Raw genomic sequence first — 26332 nt, 5'->3', positions numbered from 1 at the left:
CAGGGGTGGCTCATGCCTGTAATCCCAACACTTTGGGAGGGGGAGATGGAAGGATCACTTGAGGCCAGGAGTTCAAGACCAGCCTGGGCACATAGGGAGATCCCACCTCTACATATTTTTTTTTTTTTTTTTTGAGACGGAGTGTTCGCTCTTGTTGCCCAGGCTGGAGTGCAGTGGCGTGATCTAAGCTCACTGCAACCTCTGCCTCCCGGGTTCAAGCAGTTCTCCTGCCTCAGCTCCCAAGTAGCTGGGATTACAGGCGTGCACCACCACACCCGGCTAATTTTTTGTATTTTTAGTAGAGACAGGGTTTCTCCATGTTGGTCAGGCTGGTGTCAAACTCCCGACCTCAAATGATCCGCCCCCGTCGGCCTCCCAAAGTGCTGGGGTTACAGGCGTGAGCCACCGTGCCCGGCCCACAAAATTTTTTTTTAAAGTTAGCTGGAGGCTGGGCACAGTGGCTCATGCCCGTAATCCCAGTACTTTGAGAGGCTGAAGTGGGCAAATCACTTGAGGTCAGGCGTTTGAGACCAGCCAGGCCAACATGGCAAAACCCCATCTCTACTAAAAAAAATACAAAAAACATTAGCCGGGCATGGTGGCACCCACCTGTAGTCCCAGCTACTAGGGAGGCTGAAGCACAAGAATCACTTGAACCCAGGAGGCAGAGGTTGCAGTGAGTGAGATCGGGCCACTGAACTCCAGCGGACTCTGTCTCAAAAAATAAATAAATAAATAAATGTTTTTAAAATAATAAAGTGGGCCGGGCACGGTGGCTCACGCCTGTAATCCCAGCACTTTGGGAGGCCGAGGCAGGCAGATCACAAGGTCAGGAGTTCGAGACCAGCCTGACCAACATGGTGAAACCCCCTCTCTACTAAAAATACAAAAATTAGCCAGGTGTGGTGGCGGGCGCCTATAATCCCAGCTACTCAGGAGGCTGAGCAAGGAGAATCGCTTGAACCCGGGAGGCGGGGGTTGCAGTGAGCCGAGATCGTGCCACTGCACTCTAGCCTGGGCAACAGAATGAGACTCATTCTCTAAATAAATAAATAAGTAAGTAATAAATAAAGTGAACTGGGTGTGGCAGCACATGCCTACTGGTCCCAGCTACTTGAGAGGCTGAGGTGGGAGGGTCGCTTAAGCCTAGGAGTTTGAGGATGCAGTGAGCTATGACCACACCACTGCATTCCAGCATAGATGACAGTGAGACCCTCTCTCTAAAATAATAGAAACAGTAGGCCAGGCACAGTGGCTCACGCCTGTAATCCCAGCACTTTGGGAGGCCGAGGTGGGTGAATCACGAGGTCAGGAGATCGAGACCACCCTGGCTAACGAGGTGAAACCCCGTCTCTACTAAAAATACAAAAAATTAGCCGGGCGTGGTGGCGGGCGCCTGTAGTCCCAGCTACTCGGGAGGCTGAGGTAGGAGAATGGTGTGAACTCGGGAGGCGGAGCTTGCAGTGAGCTGAGATCACGCCACTGCACTGCGGCCTGGGCGACAGAGCGAGACTCTGTCTCAAAATAAACAAATAAATAAATAAATAAATAAATAAAATAGAAACAGTCTCTGAGGACCCCTTCCGGCTGTCAGAGGACGCTGGGTGGGTGTGCGGGCCTCTCCCAGGCGGCAGGCCTTGTCTGCAGAACAGCACCCCTCCCTCCTCTCGGGCACTTCTTTTCCTTCACTCCTTGTGCTAGCTTCTCTCATGCCCTTAAATTCCAAATGGCTCAGTTAAGGACCCTACTTTTCTTTTCTATGCATCCTCTTAAGGAATGAATAGGCGGCTTTAATTAGCGCCTGTATGTGTATAATTTTATAAGCCCCCAGCCCACACTTCCACACGGTCACTTCAGGCCATTCGCCTGGAGTGAAGCATACCTATTTGAATATCTCTATTGTTTGCCTGCCATGTGGTCTGTTGGATTATTTTCTTTTTACACACACTATTTCCCGTCAAAAACATAAGCATCACAAGGTCAGGGCTACATGTAATGCCTCTTCCCCAGGACCTAGAAACACACCAGATACAACAGATGCTCAGGTAGTGTGAACTGATGAGACAGTCCTTTCTCAGGAGCTGGGAGGCTGAGTGAGCATCTTCCATTCCTCTCTTCCAAATTATCTGCCATGTCCTGTTACTTTTCCTTTCTATTATGTTGCTCACATTTTATTGCTAAACACAGAAGCCACATCCCTCTCAGATTCTGACAAGCAGATTCCTGCCCTCCGCTGCTTCTCTGATTGGAGGCCACACAAAGTCACTGAAGTCCACAGGGCCAGACTCTGATCCCAACCTCCTCCTTCCAGAGGCCTAAATAATCCCCAACAGCCTCACAAAGTAAACTGCAATTCAAAAACTGGTTCTTGGGGGAATGGGGAGGTATTGTATAATGGATAGAGAGTTTCTGTTTGGGATAATAGAAAAGGTCTAGAAATGGATAGCGGTCATGGTTGTACAACATCATGAATGCACTGAATACCACTCGGTTGCACATTTAAAAATGGTTAAAATGGTACACTTTATGTTATATATATTTTACCACAATTTTTTAAAAAAAGGTTCTTGAGTTTCCCACCCATTTCCCCCTCCCCACCCAAATGTCCTCATTTCGCCATTTCCCAGTCTGTTCTGAACCACTGAACACACACACACACACCCACACACACACACACTTGCATAGCATTCTAGTACTCCAGAATGTCACACTTCTACCCAACATGTTCTCATCACTCTCTGCCGAGAACCTACATTTCCCCCCATCAGTGAGAACTGTCCCTAACTGTCCATGCTCACCCACAACATCTCCCCTCACATCGTCGTTAATTAATTTGCTAATTGCTCTCCTGCTTCTGTGATACTTTAGCTGGTAAGCACCTGCTTTATACATTTGCATTTTTCCTCCACTTTCCAAGGTTGTTTTTAAACCCTGAAAAGAGCAGCCATGGGACTTCTATTCCTTTTGCAAGCTTCCTGCAGAGCTGGGTACATTATCAGACATATCATGTGCACTAAAACGTCTGTAAGTAATAAATTACTCTCTGAATTCCAAGGCTGATGGCCATGTCTCTAAAACACAGCAAATGAATCAATATGTCTAGAGACAGTAGCCTTGTTTAAAAGAAAGAAAAATACCACAACAAAAAAGATAACATTCTACCTGCTCTCAAACAAGCAACTCCCTAGCCACATAACAAAGAATTTTATTTGATTTCTTCAAAGGCCTGTTTTAAAACCAAATCCATATGCCCACAACACAAATACCTAAAGCGTGTACAAAAGCAATCTGATTCACCCCACCATATGTATATCCTGAGTCCCCAGCTAGTGGTCATAAAAGATCATCTTAAATTCATTAGTTAAAAGGCCAACTTGGTTCTGAAATAAATTACAACGATAGAAACATGATACATCAAGAGGAATTTGTGAGCCTTCAAAATTAGCCAACATCAGTTCAAGAAGATGAGCTAAGAACACGAGAGACCTTTTTGCCCCAACCATAATTAAATATAGAGTCACAGAGGAAAACGTGCTCGATCCTAGATGCCAGTGCAGCAGATTATCGTCTTTGCAATGAACACTCCGGTACAGAAAGTGGAAAAGCATGATGTTAAAATCCTCCTACCTGCTCCTGGGCCAATAAAGCCTTCTTCTTCATCACTTTCATAGCATAGATGTCCCCGGTTGCTTTCTCTCTTACCACCTGCACTTCAGCAAAGTGACCACAACCTACAAGACTTCTGACTTCGAAGTCCTTTGCCGAAGGCTGGAGCTCCTGTAACTCAGCTATAGTGTCGGAATCTGCAAAAGATGCAAGAGTTAGCCCCAGGTAAATAAAGCATGCAAATATATGCATCTTTATGAAAGAAAAAAAAAGAAAATAGCGTTCGGATAGCTTCCCTCACTGTCAAAGACATTCACTTTCTCATCCATCATGAATAATTATAAAATCAGTACAAAAGTGTTTTTATATGTTAAGTTAAAATTAAGGGCTCCAGAAATTCCAAAGTACAGTTTCCATGGCAGCTACAATTTGAATCCCATAGACTCAGAAAATAGGGAGAGAGGATACAAATTATGTTTTCCCTCTTCCTCTCTGAAGGCTGCAGGGCAGTGTTTGGTCAAGCATGCTTATCAGCATTTAGAGTGGTTTACAGTGTGACATAGTCAACATGAGTCTAATTTAGACCAACTTGGGACCTGGCTTCCAGATCATTCCATTCTAACTACACGCACTTAGTTTTATCCCACTAGCCCAAGGTTCATCTTCCTTGGATTATATCAGTAAAGCCTTCGTAGATCTAATATGTGGCAGTGCTTAAAGGGGCAGAGGGGGCCAAGCATGGTGGCTGACGCCTGTAATCTCAACACTTTAGGAGGCCTAGGCAATTGGATCACTGGAGGTCAGAAGATCGAGACCAGCCTGGCCAACACGGCGAAACCCCATCTCTACTAAAAATACAAAAATTATCCAGGTGTGGTGGTGCACGCCTGTAATTCCAGCTACTCGGGAGGCTGAGGCACAAGAATCACTTGAACCTGGGAGGCAGAGGATACAATGAGCTGAGATTGTGCCACAGCACTCTAATCTGGGTGACAGAGTGAAACTCTGTCTCCAAAATAAAAAAGCGTGGGGGCCGGGAGTGGTGGTTCACACCTGTAATCCCAGCACTTTGGGAGGCCGAGGCGGGTGGATCACGAGGTCAGGAGATCCAGACCATCCTGGCTAACACAGTGAAACCCTGTCTCTACGAAAAAAATACAAAAAATTAGCTGGGCATGGTGGCAGGCACCTGTAGTCCCAGCTACTTGGGAGGCTGAGGCAGGAGAATGGCGTGAACCTGGGAGACGGAGCTTGCAGTGAGCCAAGATCGCACCACTGCACTCCAGCCTGGGCGACAGAGCAAGACCCCATCTCAAAAAAAAAAAAAAAAAAAAGCATGGTGGGCAGAAGGCCTTAGCACTCAGAGAACCAAATGGGGCTCTGACATCTGCTCTGCAGGGCTGACATACTACATGACCAAATCGATTTGCAACTGTCGTTTTCTTACCATACAGTCTTATACTCTTTCCAAGTCTAATCTTTCAGTCAGAGATCCTCAATGTATGAAGTATGGACTAGATGGACAGTAGATTTGGAATCTAACATGTTTATTAACACTCTAGATACACTGATCTGAGACATTGCTAGATGTGCGATGGCTCTAATGACCTGCAGGAATGAAGGGGAGCAGCAGTGGCTGACCCAAAAATTTAATCCTGCACATTACAAGGGAACAGCATCATACACAGGCATTACACACCAAGGGCAGGCAAGCAATGCTTATAATCAAAATTATCCTGCAGAATCCTGCAGAAAGATGCCACACTGAAGACCAAGAGACTGTCTTAAAATCCCATACACACACTGGAATCTTCTGGGAACTGGAAGGGATGGCCATTTCAATGGCTGGGCAGCACATAAGGTTAGGAGCTACATTCTAGAGTCATACTCAGCCCTACAAGTAGCTCACACAATGAGACAGACTCGGTCCATCAAAGGGAAAGCCATTTCATACCACAGTCAGTGAGTGGCATTTTAATGAATTAGCCAATGTCATTTTTTTCATTTTCTTATTATTTTTTTTTTTTAAGAGACACAATTGGCTGGGCGCAGTAGCTCACGCCTATAATCCCAGCACTTTGGGAGGCCGAGGCGGGTGGATCATCTGAGGTCAGGAGTTCAAGACCAGCCTAACCAACATGGTGAAACCCCATCTCTACTAACAATACAAAAATTAGCTGCGCACGAGCGGCAGCTTTTAATCTTAGCTGCTCGGGAGGCTGAGGAAGGAGAATCACTTGAACCTGGGAGGTGCAGGTTGTAGTGAGCGGAAATCGTGCCATTGCACTTCAGCCTGGGTGACAGAGTGAGACTCCGTCTCCAAAAAAAAAAAAACACAATCTTGCTCTGTCGCCCAGGCTGGAATGCAGTGGTGAAATCAGAGAATCATAGCTCACTGCAGCCTGGAACTCCTGGACTCAAGGGACCCTCACCCACCTCATTCTCCCAAGTAGCTGGGACTATAGGCACACACCACCATATCTGCCCAATTTATTAAATTTTTTTGTACAGGTAGGGTCTCATTCTGTCACCCAGGCTGGTCTCAAACTCCTGGACTCAAGCAATCCTCCCACCTTGGCTTCCCAAAGCACTGGGATTACAGGCATGAACTATCACACTCAGCCTGCAATTTTAACTGCTCTTGCCCACCCTGTTCCTTTGTTGCGCGGGTGGAGTTGAAATCTCTTGGGTCAAAGGCTTATAATGAGCGCTGCAGTACTGAGAGTCTTCTCAGCCACAGACCCCACCCCTCACTTTAGCAGTCATCCTGAATACACCTTCCCTTGGTCCCTTGGGGAACCAGGCAAGAGTGGTGGGTGGATCCGCATGAAGTCGTGACCACTGTAAAAAACAAATCTAGGGCACCTACATGGGGAATGCCATGAAGAAGCAAAATTAAAAGCTGCACAGGATTTTCCTTTTGCCCTGACAATGCTGTAACAAGCCCGTCTTCCTTCCCTCTTTCCAAGTTTCTTCCAGATCAAGTATTTGAGTTTTGAATTATAATTCCCCAAAAACTTGCTGGATTGAACTTGATTTTGTTATTGCTCATACACAAAGCCAATCTCTCCTAATTCTCTATTATGCCTTGGATTGTTTACAAAGTTGCTTAAAGCAGTGTCCAACTTAATAACACTGGGTCTGTCACTGGCGACCACCAGCTTTCTCAACTGCACAAAGAGACAGACCACAGTGCTTTGCAGGCAAAACCATGACGATACTGTCTTGGAATTCTGAGAAGCCATTCCAAATCTCCATTTCTTTATCTAAAGGCTTTTGGATTATTAAGGTGAACAGATGAGAGGCTACATTCAAGCCTATGATTATTTAAAAAAAAAAAAAAAAGACTGGGCGCAATGGCTCAGGCCTGTAATCCCAGCACTTTGGGAGGCCCAGGTGGGCGGATCACCTGAGGTCAGGAGTTCAAGACCAGCCTGGCCAACATGGTGAAACCCTATCTCTACTAAAAACATAAAAGTTAGCTGGGTATGGTGGCACATGCCTATAATCCCAGCTACTGGGGAGGCTGAGGCATATGAATCACTTGAACTAGGGAGACAGAGGTTGCGGTGAGCCAAGATCGAGCCACTGTACTCCAGCCTGGGGGATACAGTGAGACTCTGTCTCAAAAAAAAAAAAAAAAACTTCACAACTTCTCTCTATACCAGCTGCTTCTGTGACCCCAAAACCGTCACATCACTCTTCACTCCTGTGCACTTTTAGCTGCAGTATCTAAGGGCCCAGTGGGCATTGAATATTGAGGTACTGAGGTAGAGATAAGGACCCAAAGCACTGTGAAAATGCAGTCAGAGGGCCAGGCACGGTGGCTCACACCTGTAATCCCAGCACTTTGGGAGGCTGAAGCGGGTGGATCACTTGAGGTCAAGAGTTCAAGACCAGCCTGACCAATATGGAGAAATCCCGTCTCTACCAAAAATACAAAAAATTAGCCAGGTGTGGTGCGCATGCCTGTAATGCCAGCTACTTAGGAGGCTGAGGCAGGAGAATCGCTTGAACCTGGGAGGCAGAGGTTGCGGTGAGCCGAGATCGCGCCATTGCACTCCAACCTGGGCAACAAAAGCAAAATTCTGTCTCAAAAAAAAAAAAAAATAGAAAAGAAAATGCAATCAGAGAATAAATTTGTCAGATAATCATCTGGACCCAAGAGCAAAAGCCAACATAGCTGGGGGTATTGCTTCCTTTTTTGGAACACAGTAATCCAACCTTTCAATTTCTAGGAATCATCCATTGTCCACAGAAATACTTGCACATGTGCTCAAAAAAGATGCATACAAAGATGTGCATGATGAAAACTGTTGTAACAGAAAAATAATCAGAAACCACCTAAAGGTTCATCAACAGGAAAGTTGAAACAACCTACAAGTCCGCCCATATAAAAGAACATTAGGCATATGTTAAACAGAACAAGATGGCTCAGTCTCCATTAGAACACATATTCTTTACAGGCAGGGAGTTTTCTCTGGTTAGTTTGTTTGTTGGTTTGTTTGTTTGTTTCTGGGATGGAGTCTCACTCTGTCACCCTGGCTGGAGTGCAGTGGCATGGTCTTGGATCACTGCAACCTCTGCCTCCAGGGTTCAAGCAATTCTCATGCCTTGGTCTCCTGAGTAGCTGGAACTACAGGTGCCCACCACACCCAGCTAATTTTTGTATTTTTAGGAGACTGGATTCACCATTTTGGACAGGCTGGTCTCAAACTCCTGACCTCAAGTAATATAACCGCTTCGGGCTCCCAAAGTGCCAGGATTACAGGCGTGAGCCACTACAACTGGTCACCTTGGGGTATGTTTTTAAATTTCCATAATAAATATTTTTAAGGCACACACACATACACACACACAAAATTGGAACACTATACAGCAATCTGTTGGCAGTGATTGTCTCAGGTAAGATTCTGAGGGATTTTTCTCTCACTATGTATGTGATGTGCTATATTCTAAATGTTTGTGCCCCTCACCTCTACAAAATTCATGTCGAAATGTAATCCCCAGTGTAATACTATTAAGAGGTAGGACTTTCAGGGACTGGCCACAGTGGCTCATGCCTGTAATCCCAGCATTTTGGGCAGATCACTTGAGGTCAGGAGTTCAAGACCAGCCTGGCCAACATGGTGAAACCTCAACTCTAGTAAAAATACAAAAAAATTAGCCAGGCGTGGTGGCAGGCACCTATAATCCCAGCTACTCGGGAGAAGAATTGCTTGAACTCAGGAGGTGGAAGTTGCAGTGAGCCAAGATTGCACCACTGCACTCTAGCCTGGGTGACAGAGCAAGACTCTGCCTCAAAAAAAAAAAAAAAAAAAACGAGGTAGGACTTTTAGGGAAGTGATTAAATCACTTCCCTAAAAAAAGAGGCTGACATTGGGCCGGGCGCAGTGACTCACCCCTGTAATCCCAGCACTTTGGGAAGATGAGGACGGCGGATCACGAGGTCAAGAGTTGGAGACCAGCGCGGCCAGCATGGTGAAACCCTATCTCTACTAAAATACAAAAATTAGCCTGGCATGGTGGTGCGCACCTGTAGTCCCAGCTACTCAGGAGGCTAAGGCAAGAGAATCACTTGAACCCGGGAGGCAGATGTTGCAGTGAGCCAAGATCGCACTACTGCACTCCAGCCTGGACAACAGAGCAAGACTCTATATCAAAAAAAAAAAAAAAAAAAAAAAAAGGCTGACATTATCCTTAGCAAACTAATGCAGGAACAGAAAACCAAATACCACATGTTCTCACATATAAATGGGACTTAAAGGATGAGAACACAAGGACACAAAGAAGGGAACAACAGACACTGGAGCCTACTAGAGGACAGAGGGTGGGAGGAGGGAACAACAGACACTGGAGCCTACTAGAGGACAGAGGGTGGGAGGAGGGAGACAATCTGAAAAAATAACTATTGGTTACTAGGCTTAGTACCTAGGTGATGAAATAATCAATAACAAACCCCAAGACAAGTTTACCTATAGAACAAACCTGCACATTTACCCATGAACCTAAAATAAAAGTTTTCGTTTTTGTTTTTTATTTGTTTGTTTTGAGACGGAGTCTTGCTCTGTTGCCAGGCGGGAGTGCAGTGGCACAATCTTGGCTCACTACAACCTCTGCCTCCCAGGTTCAAGCGATTCTCCTGCCTCAGCCTCCTGAGTAGCTGGGACTACAAGCGCGTGCCACCATGCCTGGCTAATTTTTGAATTTTTAGTATAGAGACGGGGTTTCACCATGTTGGCCAGGATGGTCTCGATCTCTTGACCTCATGATCCGCCCGCCTCGGCCTCCCAAAGTGCTAGGATTACAGGCGTGAGCCACCACGCCGGACCAAAAGTTTTAAACATAAAAAAAAAAGAAGCTGAAGGAATCATGTTTGCCCCTTCTGCCAGGTGAAGATGCAGCAAGAAGGCACCATCTTTGAAGCAGGGAGCCATCACCAGATACCAGATTCACTGGCGCCTTGATCTTGGACTTCCCAGTCTTCACAACTGTCAGCAATGAATTTCTATTGTTTATAAATTGCCAGGTCTAAGGTATCTATTATCACAGCCCGAACAGACTCAGATACACGTTTAACCTTCTATATTTAACATTGTATTGTGTATTATGTTTGCAATAAGAAAGAAAAAAAAACTTTTCAAAAGTTATCATTTGCCCATTAGTACTGAAGTTGTAAATATATTGAAGGTCTTACCTATAGTGAATATAGCTCAAATGGTAGTAATTCAGCTACTGTCAAATTGCCAATAACAGCCCAACTTTGACAATCATCAACACTTTTCTGTGTAAGTTTTTTTGTTGTGGTGGTGGTTTTGGATTTTTTTTGAAGAGGGTGTTGTTTTGTGTTTTGAGATAGGGTCTTACTCTGTCACGCAGGCTGGGGTGCAGTGGCACAATCTTGGCTCACTGCAACCTCCACCTCCCGGCTTCAAGCAATTCTCCAGCCTCAGCTTCCCAAGTAGCTGGGACCACAGACATGCATCCCCATGCCCTGGCTAATTTTTGTATTTTTTGTACAGACAGGGTTTCGGCATGTTGCCCAGCTTGGTCTCGAACTCCTGAACTCAAAGATCCGCCCATCTTGGCCTCCCAAAGTGCTGAGATTACAGGCGTGAGCCACCGCACCTGGCCTCTGTGCAAGTTTTAATATCACACTGCTGTATATTTTTTACACAAATTATCTGATACTGTGCTTAATGTTTGCCAATTATTTTGTTCACTGAGCAATACACTTATTCAACAATTATTTATTAAGCACTTAACATATGCCAGACACTATTTTAGGCATTGGGGATGTAAAAGTAATTAAGAAAGACAAAAATCCCTCCCCTGGTTCCCAGATGCTCATTCCCTTCCCTTCCCTTCCCTCCCTTGGCCCAAGGCTAGGGGTACTTCTGCTGGAGACATCCTTCAGAGCTACGCTCTGTTCCATTTTCTCTAATAGTCCCCAAAGAAAATCTCCATCCCTACAGGAAGATTCAAAAAACCTGGGCAGAAGCAGCTGATGGACCCTTCTCCACATGGAAAAACAAAGCTTACATTCCAAAACAGACACTCAAAAAGACGAGGAAAAAAAAACATACTAATGTAATCACCCATTTTCAATCGTGGCCTCTTAACCACTCCCCAGGAAACCTCTTCAAAAATACGAAACACTTCCCTGGAAGAGGGTTCTATTAGAAAAAAATCTACATTCCACTAAACCAAGTCTTCTGATCACTAAATGATTCTAGATAATTCACTGCTGTTAAGTAACCAGAGGACAGTCTCAAGACTAATGAAGGTGCCTGCAGATGGCTCAGTAAGCTAGCCTCGTCACATAATTTCCTTCCCCTCCCACTCCCTACTTATAAATTTAAATATTCACAAAAAGAAGGCAGGAGCTTATTCAAACAAAAACAGAATGATGAACAAACACCTCAAGTACATTTTGAAGATATACAATATATTAAATGTTGTTGAGGTTCACAGTTATGAATACTGGGTACCATTTATTGTTTCCTATGGGCCAGGCAACATGACAAGTCTGGTCTGTGCATTATCTCATTCAATCTCAACACAGCCTCATTAGATATACATTATTCCCACCGGGCGCGGTGGCTCATGCCTGTAATTCCAGCACTTTCGGAGGCCAAGGCAGGCGGATCACTTGAGGTCAGGAGTTTGAGACCAGCCTGGCCAACATGGCGAAACCCCATCTCTACTAAAAATACAAAAGCTAGCTGAGTGTGGTGGTGCATGCCTGTAGTCCCAGCTACTGAGGAGGCTGAGGCAGGAGAATCACTTGAACCCAGGATGTGGAGATTGCAGTGAGCTGAGATTGTGCCACTGTACTCCAGCCTGGGCAACAGAGCAAGACTCCAAAAAAAAAAAAAAAGGATATACATTATTCTCATTTTACAGATGAGAAAACTGAGAACAACGTACATGTAAAATACTGAAGGGCACTATAGTGAACATATGCTGATTTTTTTCTACTCAGCATCCCTGGCTCCTTTGCATAACCACGCATCCCCCATCCCAAGAGGTCCCGGTAATCACACTACCGTGACCCCTTTGGGCACTCCAACAAAACCAATCACAATACCTCACCTCCAGGGAGGCAAATGACCCAAAGCAGAGCCAAGTTAGAATCTTCCCTGGGATTGTATTAATCTAGATAAGGGATTACCATTGGGCAGGGTGTGGTAGTCTCCAAAAATAGCACCCAATGCCCCAGTCCTCTTGGGATTCATGACCTTGTGTAGTTTCCTCTCAGGTGGAATTTGAGCAGCCCCAGAGCATGCATCAAACAATACAATGCAGTCAAAGAGATCCTATGTCCCTCCTAGGATAACCCCTAAGAAAGCCTGGCAGCTTCCACTTCTGTGTTTTGGAAACCTGAGCTACCGTCCAGGCTGTCTAGCTAGAGAGACCAGGTAGCTCAGAGGTCAGCAAGCCTTTTCAAAATGGGCCAAACAGGAACTATTTTGGGCTTTGTAGGCCATTTGATCTCTATCACAACTACTCAAATGCTGTTGTGGGCTGGGCACAGTGGCTCATGCCTGTAATCCAAGCATTTTGGGAGGCCAAGGTGGGAGGATTTCTTGAGGCCAGGAGTTCAAGACCAGCCTAGGCAATCTCACAAGGTCCCATCTCTACATAAAATTTAAAAAGTAGCCATTAGTGGTGGCATGGGCCTGTAGTCCTAGCTACTGAGGAGGCTGAGACAGGAGGATTGCTTGAGCCCAGGAGTTGGAGGCTGCAGTGAGCTATGATTGTGCTGCTGCACTCCAGCCAGAGTGAGACCTTGTCTCTAAAAAAATACATAAAATGAAATAAAATGCTGTTATAATGTGAAAGCAGCCACAGGCACTGTACAAACACATGGGTAGGGCTGTGTTCCAGTAAAACTTTGTTTACAAAATAGGCATCACAGGCTGTAGTTCCTTGACTTCTGATTTGGAGACCACATGGAGGTGCCATGTGGACAGCAAAAGGCCCTGAGACTTCATGAAGAGAGAGAGGCCCAGCTGGGCCCAGCCTCCAAGCCAGGGCACCAAACACTGAGTAAGCTGTCTCACACATTCCCACCCAGGAGAGCCCCAGGTGACTGCAATCCTGGCCAATGTAATACAGAGCCGAGCAATCCCCAGCTGAGTCCACTCAACCTACACACACGAGAGGTAATACGATAACTTTTTTTTTTTTTTTTTAAGACAGCGTCTCACTCACTGCCCAGGCTGGAGTGCAATGGTGAGATCTTGGCTCACTACAACCTCCACCTCCCAGGTTCAAGCGATTCTCCTGCCTCAGCCTCCCAAGTAGCTGGGATTACAGGCGCCCGCTGCCACATTCAGCTAATTCTTGTATTTTTAGTAGAGACAAGGTTTCACCGTGTTGGCCAGGCTGGTCTGGAACTCCTGACCTCAAGTGATCCACCACCTCAGCCTCCCAAAGTGCTGGGCTTACACGCATGAGCCACCGCGCCCGGCCACGATGACTATTGTTTTAAGTCAGTAATATTTAAGGTGGTTGGTTGCACAGCAATGTTGTACAAGGCGGGGTTTCTCAAATTCAGCACTACTGGTATTGTGGGCTACATAATTCTATGTTATGGGGGCTGCTTTGTGCACTGTAAGGTGTTTGGTGGCATCTCTGGCCTCACCCATTAACTGACAGTAGGACCCTTCCCCCCAAACTCACACACCACCACCCCCAACTAGCTCTGACAATCGAAAACGTCTCCAGGGGGCAAAATCACCCACTGGTTGAAAAACACTAATGTAAGAGTATGAAACTGGGACACTAACAGCCAACTGCCCCATCGCATGGAAGTCAAGCAAAGTCAGAAACAGGGTGAAGGCAAGGCCAATATATGACTTCATAGACCCTAGGTACTTTTGCCTTCCTCAGCCCCCTCCTCCATTAAAAACAAAAAAGAATTCAAACATTATATTTTACGGGGCCAGCCATGGTGACTCACACCTGTAATCCCAAAGCTTTGGGAGGCTGAGGCAGGAAGACTGCTTGAAGCCTGGAGTTTGAGACCAGCCTGGGTAACATAGTAAGACCCTATCTCTACAGAAAAAAAAGCAAAAATTAGCTGGGCATGGTAGTGTGAGCCTGTAGTCCCAGCCACTGGGGTGGAAGGACTGCTTGAGCCTAGAAGGTTGAAACTGCAGTGAGCCATGATATACCACTGCATTCCAGCCTGGGTAATAGGGCAAGACCCTGTTTCCAAAAAAAACAAAAATTATACTTTATGACTACATTGGCATAAAGATGAATGTAGTCCAGAATCATTATACATTATTACATTCATTTTTCCTATAAAACAAATTAAAATTTAATTCAGTTAATTAAAACTAATTAAATTCATTAAAATTAAATATCACAGATCCTAAGCACCGTGCCTACTCTGCCTAATAGAAAGTCAGTCCTGAGTGAGTATAAGGATAGGGGCACGGGATATTATTGAGGTCTCTGGAACCAGCTATGCCTAAAGCTAAAACTTAACTCATTCCTGGATTTCTCAGTTTCATAAGCCAATAAATTCACTCTTATTCACACAGGGTCTCACTCTGTCACCCAGACTGGAGTGCAATGGCACAATCACGGCTCATTGAGCCTCGACCTCCCGGGCTCCAGTGATCCTCCCACCTCAGCCTCCTGAGCAGCTGGGACCATGGGTGCAAGCCACCATACCCAGCTAATTTTTGTATTTTTTGTAGAGATGGGGTTTCACTATGTTGCCCAAGCTGGTCTTGAACTCCTGGGCTCAAGCGATTCACCCACTTCAGCTTCCCAAAGGGCTGAGATTATGGGTATGAGCCACTGCACCTGGCCTAAATTCAGTCTTTGAATTGAGTTTGTCGCTTGCAACCAAGAAGCCCAACTTACCTGGTCTCCCAGCTATAAGAGGTGCAGCCTGAACTTGAACCTGGATCTGTCTTATATAGAACCAAAGTTCTTACCGACTACTATCAACCAGTAACTCATTCTGCCTCAAGCATCTTTCTAGTTTTCTCTCTCAGGACGGTTTTCAAGAAAAAGTTCCCCAAACTTACACTTCCGGACAAAGTTGCTCACATGCTTAATCTTCATCAGAGCAGGCTGACTGCATTCTTCAAAGAGAACAAAGAGGGCATCTAATATCCCTTCTCGGGAAAGAGGAGACATCTGCTGTTGAGTCATAAAGGGTGGTTTCCCCTAAAAACAGCAAACAGCAGATGGAGACACTGTCAATAATGAAAAGCTTTGATCAATAACATCCACACAGAGTAAATTACAAGCCACCAACTCAACTAACTGCTCACGACATGCTAACAGCACAATTCTGTGGCTTCATTCTTTAAAGCAACGTCAACTGACAGTCATTATGGTATCACTTCCATGATTCTAAGACTGTGGGTTTCTTTCACCAGCACCTGCGAAGGAAAACTACACAAGCATGGCCATTAACAAGAAAAGGTCCCTCACTCCTGAGGGTCTGAGGCTAGTGAGAATATTTCCTCTGGATCCTCTGGCTCTGACATGCTTCCATGTTTCTACAATAGGAAACAATGGGTTTTTCACTTCTTTCATGTGTGCCCAGGGGTTTATTCATATAATTTCAGCTTTTTTAATTCATTTGAATAACCTAGAGTAATGAGAACTGAGCGACTATCATAAAGCCAAATTTACTCATGATCTGGAGAAATAGGTGCAAACTGGCAGACTGTCTCTAGCCCACAGATATGTTTTGTTTGGCCTGTAGTGTTTAAGATAATTTGAATTATCTGCCAATATTTCAAAATCAGGAGATTCCATACAAAAAAATAAAAATGGAGTCTCTGGCTTCTTTTGAAACACTGGCACATCCGGCAACACTGCCTCGCCTTCCTGCCTGATGACTCTGAGCTGGAGCTGAGTAATGCTGCCCCTCCCGGTAGCAGATGTGTTCGGGAGTTCACTGCAGGTCTGACTCCATCTTCCAACTGACCCACTTGACTCATTTATACCTCACTGCCCGGCCCCCAAAGACATGAGTCTGCAACCCTGGTATAGAGCAGTGATTCCTCCATGCCAAGCCATGGATAGTGGTGGTCTCTCTTCAAAGATGGCCTCCAACAGTTCCTCCAATTCTGTAGGCACATGCTACTCCTTCCTTTAAGCGCTGGAGTCTATTTCTCCTGCCTTTGAATCTGTGCCATCTCTGAGACTCTCTTCAACCAAAAGAATGTGACACAAGTGACACTGTGCCAGTTCAGGGCAGTGCCTTTAAGAAGCTCGTCAAGCGGCCAGGCACGGTGGCTCACGTCTGTAATCCCAGCACTTTCGGAGGCCAAGACAGGTAGATCACTTGAGGTCAGGAGTTTGAGACCAGCCTGGCTAACGTGGTGAAACCCTGTCTCTACCAAAATACAAAAATTAGCCAGGCATGGTGGTGGGCGCCTGTAATCTCAGCTACTTGGGAGGCTGAGGCATGAGAATTGCTTGAACCTGGGAGGTGGAGGTTGCAGTGAGCCGAGATCACACCACTGCACTCCAGCCTAGGCAACAGAGTGAGACTCCCTCTCAAAAAAAATAAAAATAAAAATAAAAAAGGCAGCTTAGCAGCTTCCACTTTTGAGAAGCCAGCTACCATGCACAGATGCTTGGGCTAGACCAACGGTGTGCAATCTGTAGCCCTTGGATCAAATCCAGCCCACGGACTTTTTATAAGTTTTACTGGAACACAGCTACACCCATCATTTAGATATTGTCTTTAGCTGCTTTTGTGCTACCATGGCCAAGTTGAGTGGTTGCAACAGAGACTACAGGACTCACAAAGCCTAAAATATTTATTACTTACAAAAAAAGTTACGAGTCAGCCAGGTACAGTGGCTCACATCTGTAATTCCAGCACTTTGGGAGCCCGAGGCAGGCAGATCACGAGGTCAGAAGTTCGAGAGCGGCCTGACCAACGTGGTGAAACCCCATCTCTACTAAAAATGCAAAAATTAGCCGGGTGTGGAGGCACGTGCCTGTAATCCCAGCTACTCGGGAGGCTGGGGCAGGAGAATTGCTTGAACCCGGGAGGCGGAGGTTGCAGTTAGCAGAGATCGTGCCACTGCACTCCAGCCTGGGCGACAGGGCGAGACTCTGTCTATAAAAAAAAAAAAAAAGTTATGAGTCCTGGGCTACACTACTGAAAGACCTCATGGAGAAGACAGGCCATGTGAGAAACACTAAGGTGCCCCAGCCAGCAGTCAGCACCCACATGTTCCAGTCCCAGACATAATCCCAGCTGAATGTAGCCCCAAGAGTGACCCCAGCTGACATCACAGGATGAAGCAGAACTACCTAGCTGAGTCCAGCCAACCCACAGAATCCTAAGAAAAAATAAATCATTGTTGCTTTAAACTTTGTGAGTGCTTTGTTACACAGCACTTGATAACAGAAATAGACCGGCTGCATTCGAATCACAACAGCACTGGAGAATTTAAGAAAAAAAAAACAAACACACACATTCTCTGGTCCTATACCCCCCTCCCCTACAACCAAATGAATTAGAATTTTCCAGACTGTAGCCTAGAATCTGTTTTATTAACAAGTTCCCCAGCAGGGCGTGGTGGCCCACACCTGGAATACTAGCACTTTGGGAGGCCAAGGTGGGAGGATCACTTGAGCCCAGGAGTTCAAGACCAGCCAGGGCAACACAGCGAGACCCCATCTCTATAAACAAAAAAAAAAAAAATTAGCCAGGTGTAGTGGCATGGTCCTGTAGTCCTAGCCACTCGTGAGACTGAGGTAGGAGGATCACTTGAGCCCAAGAAGTCAACACTGCAGTGAGCCAAGATTGTGCTGCAACACTCTAGCCTGGGCAACAGAATGAGACCCTGGTCCGCAAGAGAGTCAGATCTCAATCAGGTTTGGGAAGCCCTGCATTCAAGGCCACCATTATGTCACTTTAGTAATAGTTGCCAGTAACTCAGAAAAATAAAACGCTTTGTTTCTTCTATTCTTCAAGAGTTTAGATCAACTAAAGCAGCGGTTCCCAAATATAGTACTGGTTCTTAACAAAGTTTTCAACAGCCTGCAGTGAAATGAGAAAAAATGAACACCACATGATATCTTTTTTATAAAACTAAATGTATTCAAATTTAAAAACGGTCCTTTATTCTGAGATGATGTTCTTCCTGTCTTGTTGTTTCTTAAAATGCCCTTTATGAAATAAAAGGGCCAGAAAATAATAGGTTTTTCTTTTTATTTGTTTTTTTAATATGTCCTTACTTGGCAAAATTAAAAGTTGGAAAACCTGTGTCTACCCAGCAATTTGGGAAATTTTGCTGGCTCTGAAAGTCTGACAATCACTGACCTCAAACATGTCAGGAAATCCTGTTGAGTAGAAGTAAAAAAGTCAAAATGACACTCAGTCTAAAGTACTCACCTGAATGGAAAACAAAATTGCTACTGTATCTCAACCTCATTCAAACAGCACTATATGGGAAAAGAACAAACAGCATCCTTACCTGATCACTCAAGGCAAATTATAGGTATATACTACACTTGCAATAATAGCTTTACTGGGTGGGGGGAACTCAGCATTAAAAAGAGATGAACTGAGGATTTACCCATAAGTCTTCCTGTTATAATGACTAAATACAAGATATACTTAATAAATTCTGACGTGCACAGATGGTGTGGCCCAATGGCTATGTGGTCAGCCTTTGGAGTCAGACCAACCAAAGATGGAGTCTGATCTTGGCCTCATCTGCAAAACCCAACGTGTATGATCTTGCACAAGGCCTTACCTACCTCCACATCTGTCTATATCTATTGCCTCCTATTTATGTATTCATTTAGAAACAGGGCCTCGTTCTGTCGCCCAGGCTGGAGTGCAGTGTCGCAATCTCAGCTCACTGCAACCTCTGCCTCCGGGGCCCCAGAGATACCCCCACCTCAGCCTCCTGAGTAGCTGGGACTACCGGCACACACCGCCATGCCTGACTAATTATTTATATTTTTTGTAGAGATGGGGTTTCACCATTTTGCCCAGGCTAGTCTTGAACTCTTGGACTCAAGCAATCCACCTGCCTCAGCCTCCCAAAGTACTGGGATTACAGGTGTGAGCCACCATACCTGGCCTGTTGCCTCTTATTTAAAGTTTAAATAAAAAATAGTCCTTACCTCTGTCATGAGGCTGAAGTGAGATACTCAGAAACATGCCAGTTCCATGCCAGACACATTGGAAGCCATAACTATTATTTAATCAGCACATTATAAGCCCTTAATAAGTAAGTTGGAAATTTTTTTTTCTTTTTTTTTTTTTTTTTTTTAATTTACAGGGTCTTGCTCTGTCGCCCAGGCTGAAGTGATGAAGTGCAGTGGCACAATCTTAGTTCACTGCAACCTCTGCCTCCGGGGCTCAAGCGACCCTCCTGCCTCAGCCTCCCGAGTAGCTGGGACTACAGGCACACGCCATCACAGCCAGCTAATTTTGGGGTTTTTGGTAGAAACGGGGGTCTCACCAAGTTGCCCGGGCTGGTCTCAAACTCCTGACCTCAAGCAATCCGCCCACCTCAGCCTCCCAAAGTGCTAGGATTACAGGCGTGAGCCACCACGCCCAGCAAGTTGGAGATATTTTGAAGTAGCATGATAAAGGGGCTGAAAAGTGGCAGCACTCCAGCCATCTAAGGTTAAAGACAGACTATTCATTTGAGAAAAATATGTCAAGACTTAAAATGCTGATGGGGATGGTCCCACAGAAAAACCTAAGCTTTCAATTTGTTTCCACTCTCATCTGTTTAAACACCCAATACCAATATTTTGAAAAACAAAAAAAAGTTATCAAGAATACTTCATTGTTCATCATCTTACAGGTATCTTACATAACTACCTTCCTAAATATAATTACTATTAAGGAAACAAATTTAGTATTAATATTATAACTAATACTACTCTATGTTGAGTATTAACAGTAATTACCATTTTTTATAAGGGGTTTACTAAGAGCCAGGCAAGGTGCTAAGTGCTTTAAATGTAATATCTCATCTAATCCTCACAACAACCCTGTGGATTAGGTACTACAACCTCTATGTTATTTTTTTGTTTTCTTTTGTTTTGTTTTGAGATGGAGTCTCACTCACTCTGTCACCCAGGCTGGAGTGCAGTGCATGATCTCGGCTCACTGCAACCTCTGCCTCCCGGATTCAAATGATTCTCCTGCTTCAGCCTTCCAAGTAGCTGGGATTACAGGTGCATGTCACCACCACGCCCAGCTAATTTTCTATATTTTTAGTAGAGACGGGGTTTCACCACGTTGGCCAGGCTGGTCTTGAACTCATGACCTCAAGTAATCCACCCGCCTCAGCCTCCAAAAATACTGGGATTACAGGCTACAACCTATTTTAAAGAATAGCAAATGGACTCAGAAAAGGTAATTGACTCACCCAAAGTAACGCAGCTAACTAGTGCTTGGACTGGGATTCAATTCTAAATCTTCATGGTCTCTATTGTCCCCCTGACTTATGAATACATAAATCAACAAAGATTTCTACTTCACCAGTGTTCCATATACATCAGAAACAAAAGAATTAAAAATCTATTTGGAAGTAATCTTATGACATTAAGTTTTAATGCAGCTGGGGTGATGGAAATGTGTATCTTGAGAGGAATGAGGGTTAAACAGGTGTGGTATTCAAAACTTTTTTTAAAATCTTAAAAAATAAACATCCCTGCAATGAAAATGAATAGGATTATACCCACAGAAATTGTAGTTTTGTTTTTTTTTTTTTGAGACGGAGTCTCGCTCTGTCGCCCAGGCCGGAGTGCAGTGGCGCGATCTCGGCTCACTGCAAGCTCCGCCTCCCGGGTTCACGCCATTCTCCTGCCTCAGCCTCTCCGAGTAGCTGGGACTACAGGCGCCCGCCACCACGCCCGGCTAATTTTTTTGTATTTTTAGTAGAGACGGGGTTTCACCGTGGTCTCGATCTCCTGACCTTGTGATCCGCCCGCCTCGGCCTCCCGAAGTGCTGGGATTACAAGCATGAGCCACCGCGCCTGGCCAGAAATTGTAGTTTTAAAAAGCATCTTTGTTCATTTATTTTTCTTTCTTCAGTAAAAGGACAAACTTGCCCTGGTACAGTGGCTTACGCCTATAAGCCCAACACTTTCAGAGGCTGCGACAGGTGGATCACTTGAGCCCAGGAATTTGAGACCTGCCTAGGCAACATGGTGAAACCTCATCTCTACAAAAAACACAAAAATTAGCCAGGTGTGGTGGCACACACCTGTGGTCCCAGCTACTCAGGAAGCTGAAGTGGAAGGATCGCTTGAGCCTGGGAGGTCAAGGCTGCAGTGAGCCGTGATTGTGCCAATGCACTCCAGCCTGAGCCACGGAGCAAGACCCTGTCAATCAATCAATCAATCAATGAACAAACTTTAGTACAGAAGTGTAAAGTGTGAGAAATATGAAAAGATCTCCCTTCTAAGGCAAGTTCAGCTATCTACTTCTGCACAGTGTCTTTTTTCCAAAAGAATCAGTGCATATGAAACTCCAAATAGAGGGCCAGGTACAGTGGCTCACACCTATAACCCCAGTGCTTTGGGAGGCCAAAGCAGGAGGCTCACTTGAAGTCAGATGTTCAATATCAGCCTGGGCAACACAGTGAGACTCCATCCCTACAAAAAATTAAAAAATTAGCCGGGCATGGTGGCACAGGCCTAGAGTCGACAGAAGACCTTGTTTCAAACAAAACAAAATAGAATTTCCCCTAAAATATTATCCTTGGTCCTATAATAAAAGCAAGCCGGGCATGATTCATGCCTGTAATCCCAGCACTTTAGGAGGCCAAGGCAGGTGGATCGCTTGAGGTCAGGAGTTTGACCCCAGCCTGGCCAACATGGTGAAACCCCGTCTCTATTAAAAAAAATACAAAATTTAGCCGGGTGTGGTGGCAGGCACCTGTAGTCCCAGCTACTCTGGAGGCTGAGGCAGGAGAATCGCTTGAACCCAGGAGGCGAAGGTTGCAGTGAGCCGAGATTGCACCACTGTACTCCAGCCTGAGCGACTGAGACTCTAAATAAATAAACAAATAAATAAAAGCAAAGGAGAGTGACAAGGATATTCCAAGGACACACACAGGTGAGCAAAGTTGGCAGGGTAGGCTGTTACCTGGAAGAACAGATTCAGCCTGGAGGCCCGGCTGGCAATGGGTTCAGCAGCACCAGCATCCAAAGGATTCCGCGCTCCATATTTGAACTTCAACATCTCCCCACTGGTGCTGAAAGGATATCAGAAAAGTCAAGTGTGTCCTATGTTTTGAGCAGGAAGGGCTTGAGAGATCCTGATCTCCCTCAAGATATCAGGGACAAGGAGGTGAAAATCAGCTACCACTCCAGTTTTAGGAAGCTCAGTCTAATCATGGAGATTAAACACCAGATTTTAACTCACTGTAACAGGAAGTGATACACTCATCTGACATACTCTCTTATAAATGTGTCTATTATCTCCCCCCTTCGAACGGAAGCTCCACAAGGGCAGAGATGTTTGCCCCCATGCAGTGGGGGCACACATAGCCTGGCACAGAAATAGGTGCGAATAAATAGTTATTAAATGAATGACTGAAATAAGCAAACTATATAGCTTGTTGGAAGGTGTTAAGTGCTATGGGGTAAAAACAAAACCGAGGAAGATAAGGACAATGGGGGTGAGACGGTGCAATTTTTAGTGTGGTCAAATAAGACTTCACTGAGAAGCCAACATTTGACCCAAGACTTGAAGACCTGAAGCGAGTGACCAGCAAGCCATGCTGATATCTGGGGAAAGAAAGATATCTGTGGCAAACGAAACAGCCAAGCCAAAAGCACTGAGGCAGGACCTGGCCTCTCCAACAACAGCGAGGCCAGAGGGACTGGAGCAGAGCGAAAGAGGCGGGGGCATCAGGAGGTGATGGGGTGGGCACGGGGTATGAAGACACTGAAACAGAGAGGTTAAGTAAATTGCTAAGATCACGCAGATAATAAGGAACCGGCCGACTACACTGGGCAGAATAATGCAGTTAGTGCTGACAGGAGGCAGAGCTGAAGAGACATAGGACTCCGCCTGGCTTAGGGGAGGAGCAAGTCTCCCGCCCCGGCACCACCCGGCGGATCCTTCGGCTCCCGAGGAAGGTGGACGCGCGCACAGCCAGCCCGGGAAGACCCTCCAGGCCTCCCGCAGCCCTGGGGGTGGAATCGCCGCCCTCCCCGCGGCGGGAGGGAAAGCCGGGACTGGTACGGGTGGAGGCGGCCCTCCCCTGGCCTTGCAGAGCCGGGTGCGGTAGAATTGGGTCTGGGGGATCAGACTCACGCTCTGCGGACCCCGCTGGTCTGCGATCAGCTCCGCCCCGCGCCTCCCGCCGCAGCGTTTGAACCCGAGGAACGGCGCGGGCGGGCCTCAGCCGCGTCTGGACCAATCAGCGTGTCCGTTCCTAAGATAGACATGGGCGTCTCAGCCAGGCCCAGCCCATGTCCTTAAAGGCATGGAGGAAAGTGAAGGGGAGAGCCAATCACATTGCATCTTCCTTTGAGTCGCGACCAACGGGAAAAAGGGAAGGGCAAAATCAGCAGGGCAGGTCTTGGAAGTTTGAAATTGGCGGTTACGCAGGATGCTGCGTTTGGGGACGCGACTTTTAATCTAGGATCCCTGAGGAGGTCGCCCGGGCGCTGTCTCCTGCTCTCGGCCACCTGCGAGGAGGAAGGCAGCCAGGCTGCTCTGCCTGGTCTTCTTTCTCCCTCATGTGGCTAAGGTAGAAGTACTTGTTACCTGGGGAAGCTCAGTGGGTCTCTGCTACAGCTGAGGCAGCGAATGTTTTGAGCTTGACTTCAACCTACCTTGATTACTCTATCTCCCGGCTGACTGCCCTGCAAGGAGTTGGTGAAAGTCATTGAGACTGTCTGAAAGGACACTTTAAAATAAATTATAGGCGAGATACTTAAACCGGCACTTCACCAAAAAGGAAATCCAGATGACCAACAAACGTATGAAAGTTGTCAACCTCGTTCATAATCACAAAATATGAAAAATAAAGTCACGATGAGAAAGAATAACACTCAAATTGGAGAACAACAACAAAAAAAGGATGTGATAGTGTTTGCGAAGATGTGGAGGTACACACACTTATACAGTACCCGTAGGCGTGTAAATGGATACAATCTCTTTGAAATTTGAAAAAAAGGTTTGGCATTATTTGCTAACATTGGAGATTTGTGCATTCTGTGACTATTGCTAGAAGTAGTTTCTCTACCTAAGAAAAATTCCTATTTATTTATTTATTTATTTTGAGATGGAGTCTTGCTCTGTCTCCCAGGCTGGAGTGTGCAATGGCACGATCTCGCCTCACTGCAACCTCCACCTCCCAGGTTCAAGCTATTCTCTTGTCTCAGCCTCCCAAGTAACTGGGATTACAGGCGCACGCCACCATGCCCAATTTTTTGTATTTTTAGTATAGATGGGGTTTCACCATGTTGGCCAGGCTGGTCTTGAACTCCTGACCTCAAGTGATCTGCCCACGTTGGCCTCCCAAAGTGCTGAGATTACAGGCCTGAGCCACCGCACTGGCGAGAAACTCCTACTTATGTACACCAAGAGATGTGTATAAGAATACAAAATAGTGTTGGCAAAAAACTGGAAGCAATATAAATGTCCATCAGCAGAAGAAAAGACAAAATTGTATATTGCAGTGTTTTCACAAGCAATGAAAAAGAATAAACTGCAACTAACCACAATGACATAATGAGTCTCAAAACAAGGCCTAATGAAGGAAGCAAGACAATAACATATGATTCCATTCATATAAATTCCAAAACAGGACAAAACAAAGCAACATTGTTTAAGGAGGGATGTATTAGGTTGATGCAAATCATTGCAGTTTTTGCCATTTTTTAAAGTAATGGCAAAACCATAAAGAAAGCAACAGTAAGAATAGTAGTTACCTGGGGTTGGGATGGAGGCCTTTCAGGGTATTGGGGTGCTGCTATGATCTATTTCTTAACCTAGGTAGCAACAATATGGATGTGGTTTTATAATGATTAAATTGTGTGTATATGTGTGCACGCGCGTGTGTGTGTATGTTCTATTTATATATGTAAAGTCATTTTCGTACTCTCCTAATTCTACAGTAGACAGAACTAGAGATGTGTTCTTTCTCTCCCCCTCTCTCTCACACACACACACACACACGCACACCAGCACATAATTAAAGCTACAGGCTTGCTTAATACACATTTGTTCTTTTTTCCTTCCCCAAACATAACTTACTTCTTGTTCCCGGGGCCAATTATGGAGAGCTACTATTTATCAAGCATCTTTTTTTTTTTTTTTTTTTTTTCCTTAAACAGAATCTCACTCTGTCACCCAGGCTGGAGTTCAGTGGCACAATCACGGCTTACTGCAGCTTCCACCTCTCCAGGCTCAAGTGATCATCCCACCTCAGCCCTTCCAGTAGCTGGGACCACAAGCATGTACCACCATGCCTGGCTGGTTTTTTTGTTGTTGTTGTTGTTTTTTCTTTTTGGTAGAGATGGGGTCTCCTTATGTTACCCAAGCTGATCTCAAATTCCCGGACTCAAGCAATCATCCTGCCCCAACTTCCCAAAGTGCTGGGATTACAGGTGTGAGCTCCTGCACTCAGCTCAGAAATCTCTATATAAAGAAAATAACTGGCCGGACCCAATGGCTCATGTCTGTAATCCCAACCCTTTGGGAGGCCAAGATTGGCAGATCACTTGAGGTCAGAAATTTGAGGCCAGCCTGGCCAATGTGGTGAAACCCCATCTCTACTAAAAATACAAATTAGCCTGGCGTGGTGGCAAGTGCCTGTAATCCCAGCTACTCAGGAGGGTAAAGCAGGAGAATCACTTGAACCTGGGAGGCAGAGGTTGCAGTGAGCCGAGATCTCTCTTGCCACTGCACTCCAGCCTGGGTGAGAGAGTGAGACTCTGTCAAAAAAGAATAATTATCATTAGCTGAGTGCTTTCTAGGTGCAAGCCATATTCCTTCAATAGCCCCTGAAGTAGGCACTATTATTAGCATCCACCCCTATGGAAAGGAGCCACTCACGCTGGCTCAGATGCAAATATCCCAGATATTCCCTGTTTCCCAAAGATGTGTCCCCACAACTGGTATGAGCAACACTTTCAAGTGGCAAAAAAAGTCACTTATTGTTAAATTATATATGTTACTATGTGTTAGAAAAAACTATAGCTAGCCCATCAAACCAAGAAATTTATAGATGAT

At 45.5% G+C, this 26332-nt stretch overlaps 1 protein-coding gene across 4 annotated transcripts in view; it reads right to left on the bottom strand.

Annotated features, from left to right (window-relative positions):
• Window positions 1–23477, bottom strand: part of CIT (citron rho-interacting serine/threonine kinase) — a 192627-nt gene extending 169150 nt beyond the window's left edge. For 2 of the 4 annotated variants that reach the window (XM_032168540.1, XM_032168543.2), the window contains exons 1-4: window positions 23405–23477; window positions 22229–22337; window positions 15159–15300; window positions 3628–3803 (exon numbers count right to left, since the gene is read on the bottom strand). In XM_032168540.1, the coding sequence (XP_032024431.1) occupies window positions 3628–3803; window positions 15159–15300; window positions 22229–22324 (414 nt within the window). In that variant the 5' untranslated portion in view covers window positions 22325–22337; window positions 23405–23477. The remainder of the gene's footprint in view (window positions 1–3627; window positions 3804–15158; window positions 15301–22228; window positions 22338–23404) is intronic. The other 2 variants (XM_032168541.1, XM_032168542.1) reach the window with 1 other exon arrangement.
• Window positions 23478–26332: the final 2855 nt, after the last annotated feature.

Source organism: Hylobates moloch, unplaced genomic scaffold (genome assembly GCF_009828535.3).
Source record: "Hylobates moloch isolate HMO894 unplaced genomic scaffold, HMol_V3 SCAFFOLD_12, whole genome shotgun sequence".
NCBI lineage: Eukaryota > Metazoa > Chordata > Mammalia > Primates > Hylobatidae > Hylobates > Hylobates moloch.
Note: the sequence above shows the minus strand (reverse complement) of the source record. Positions and strands in the feature narration are given on the sequence as shown.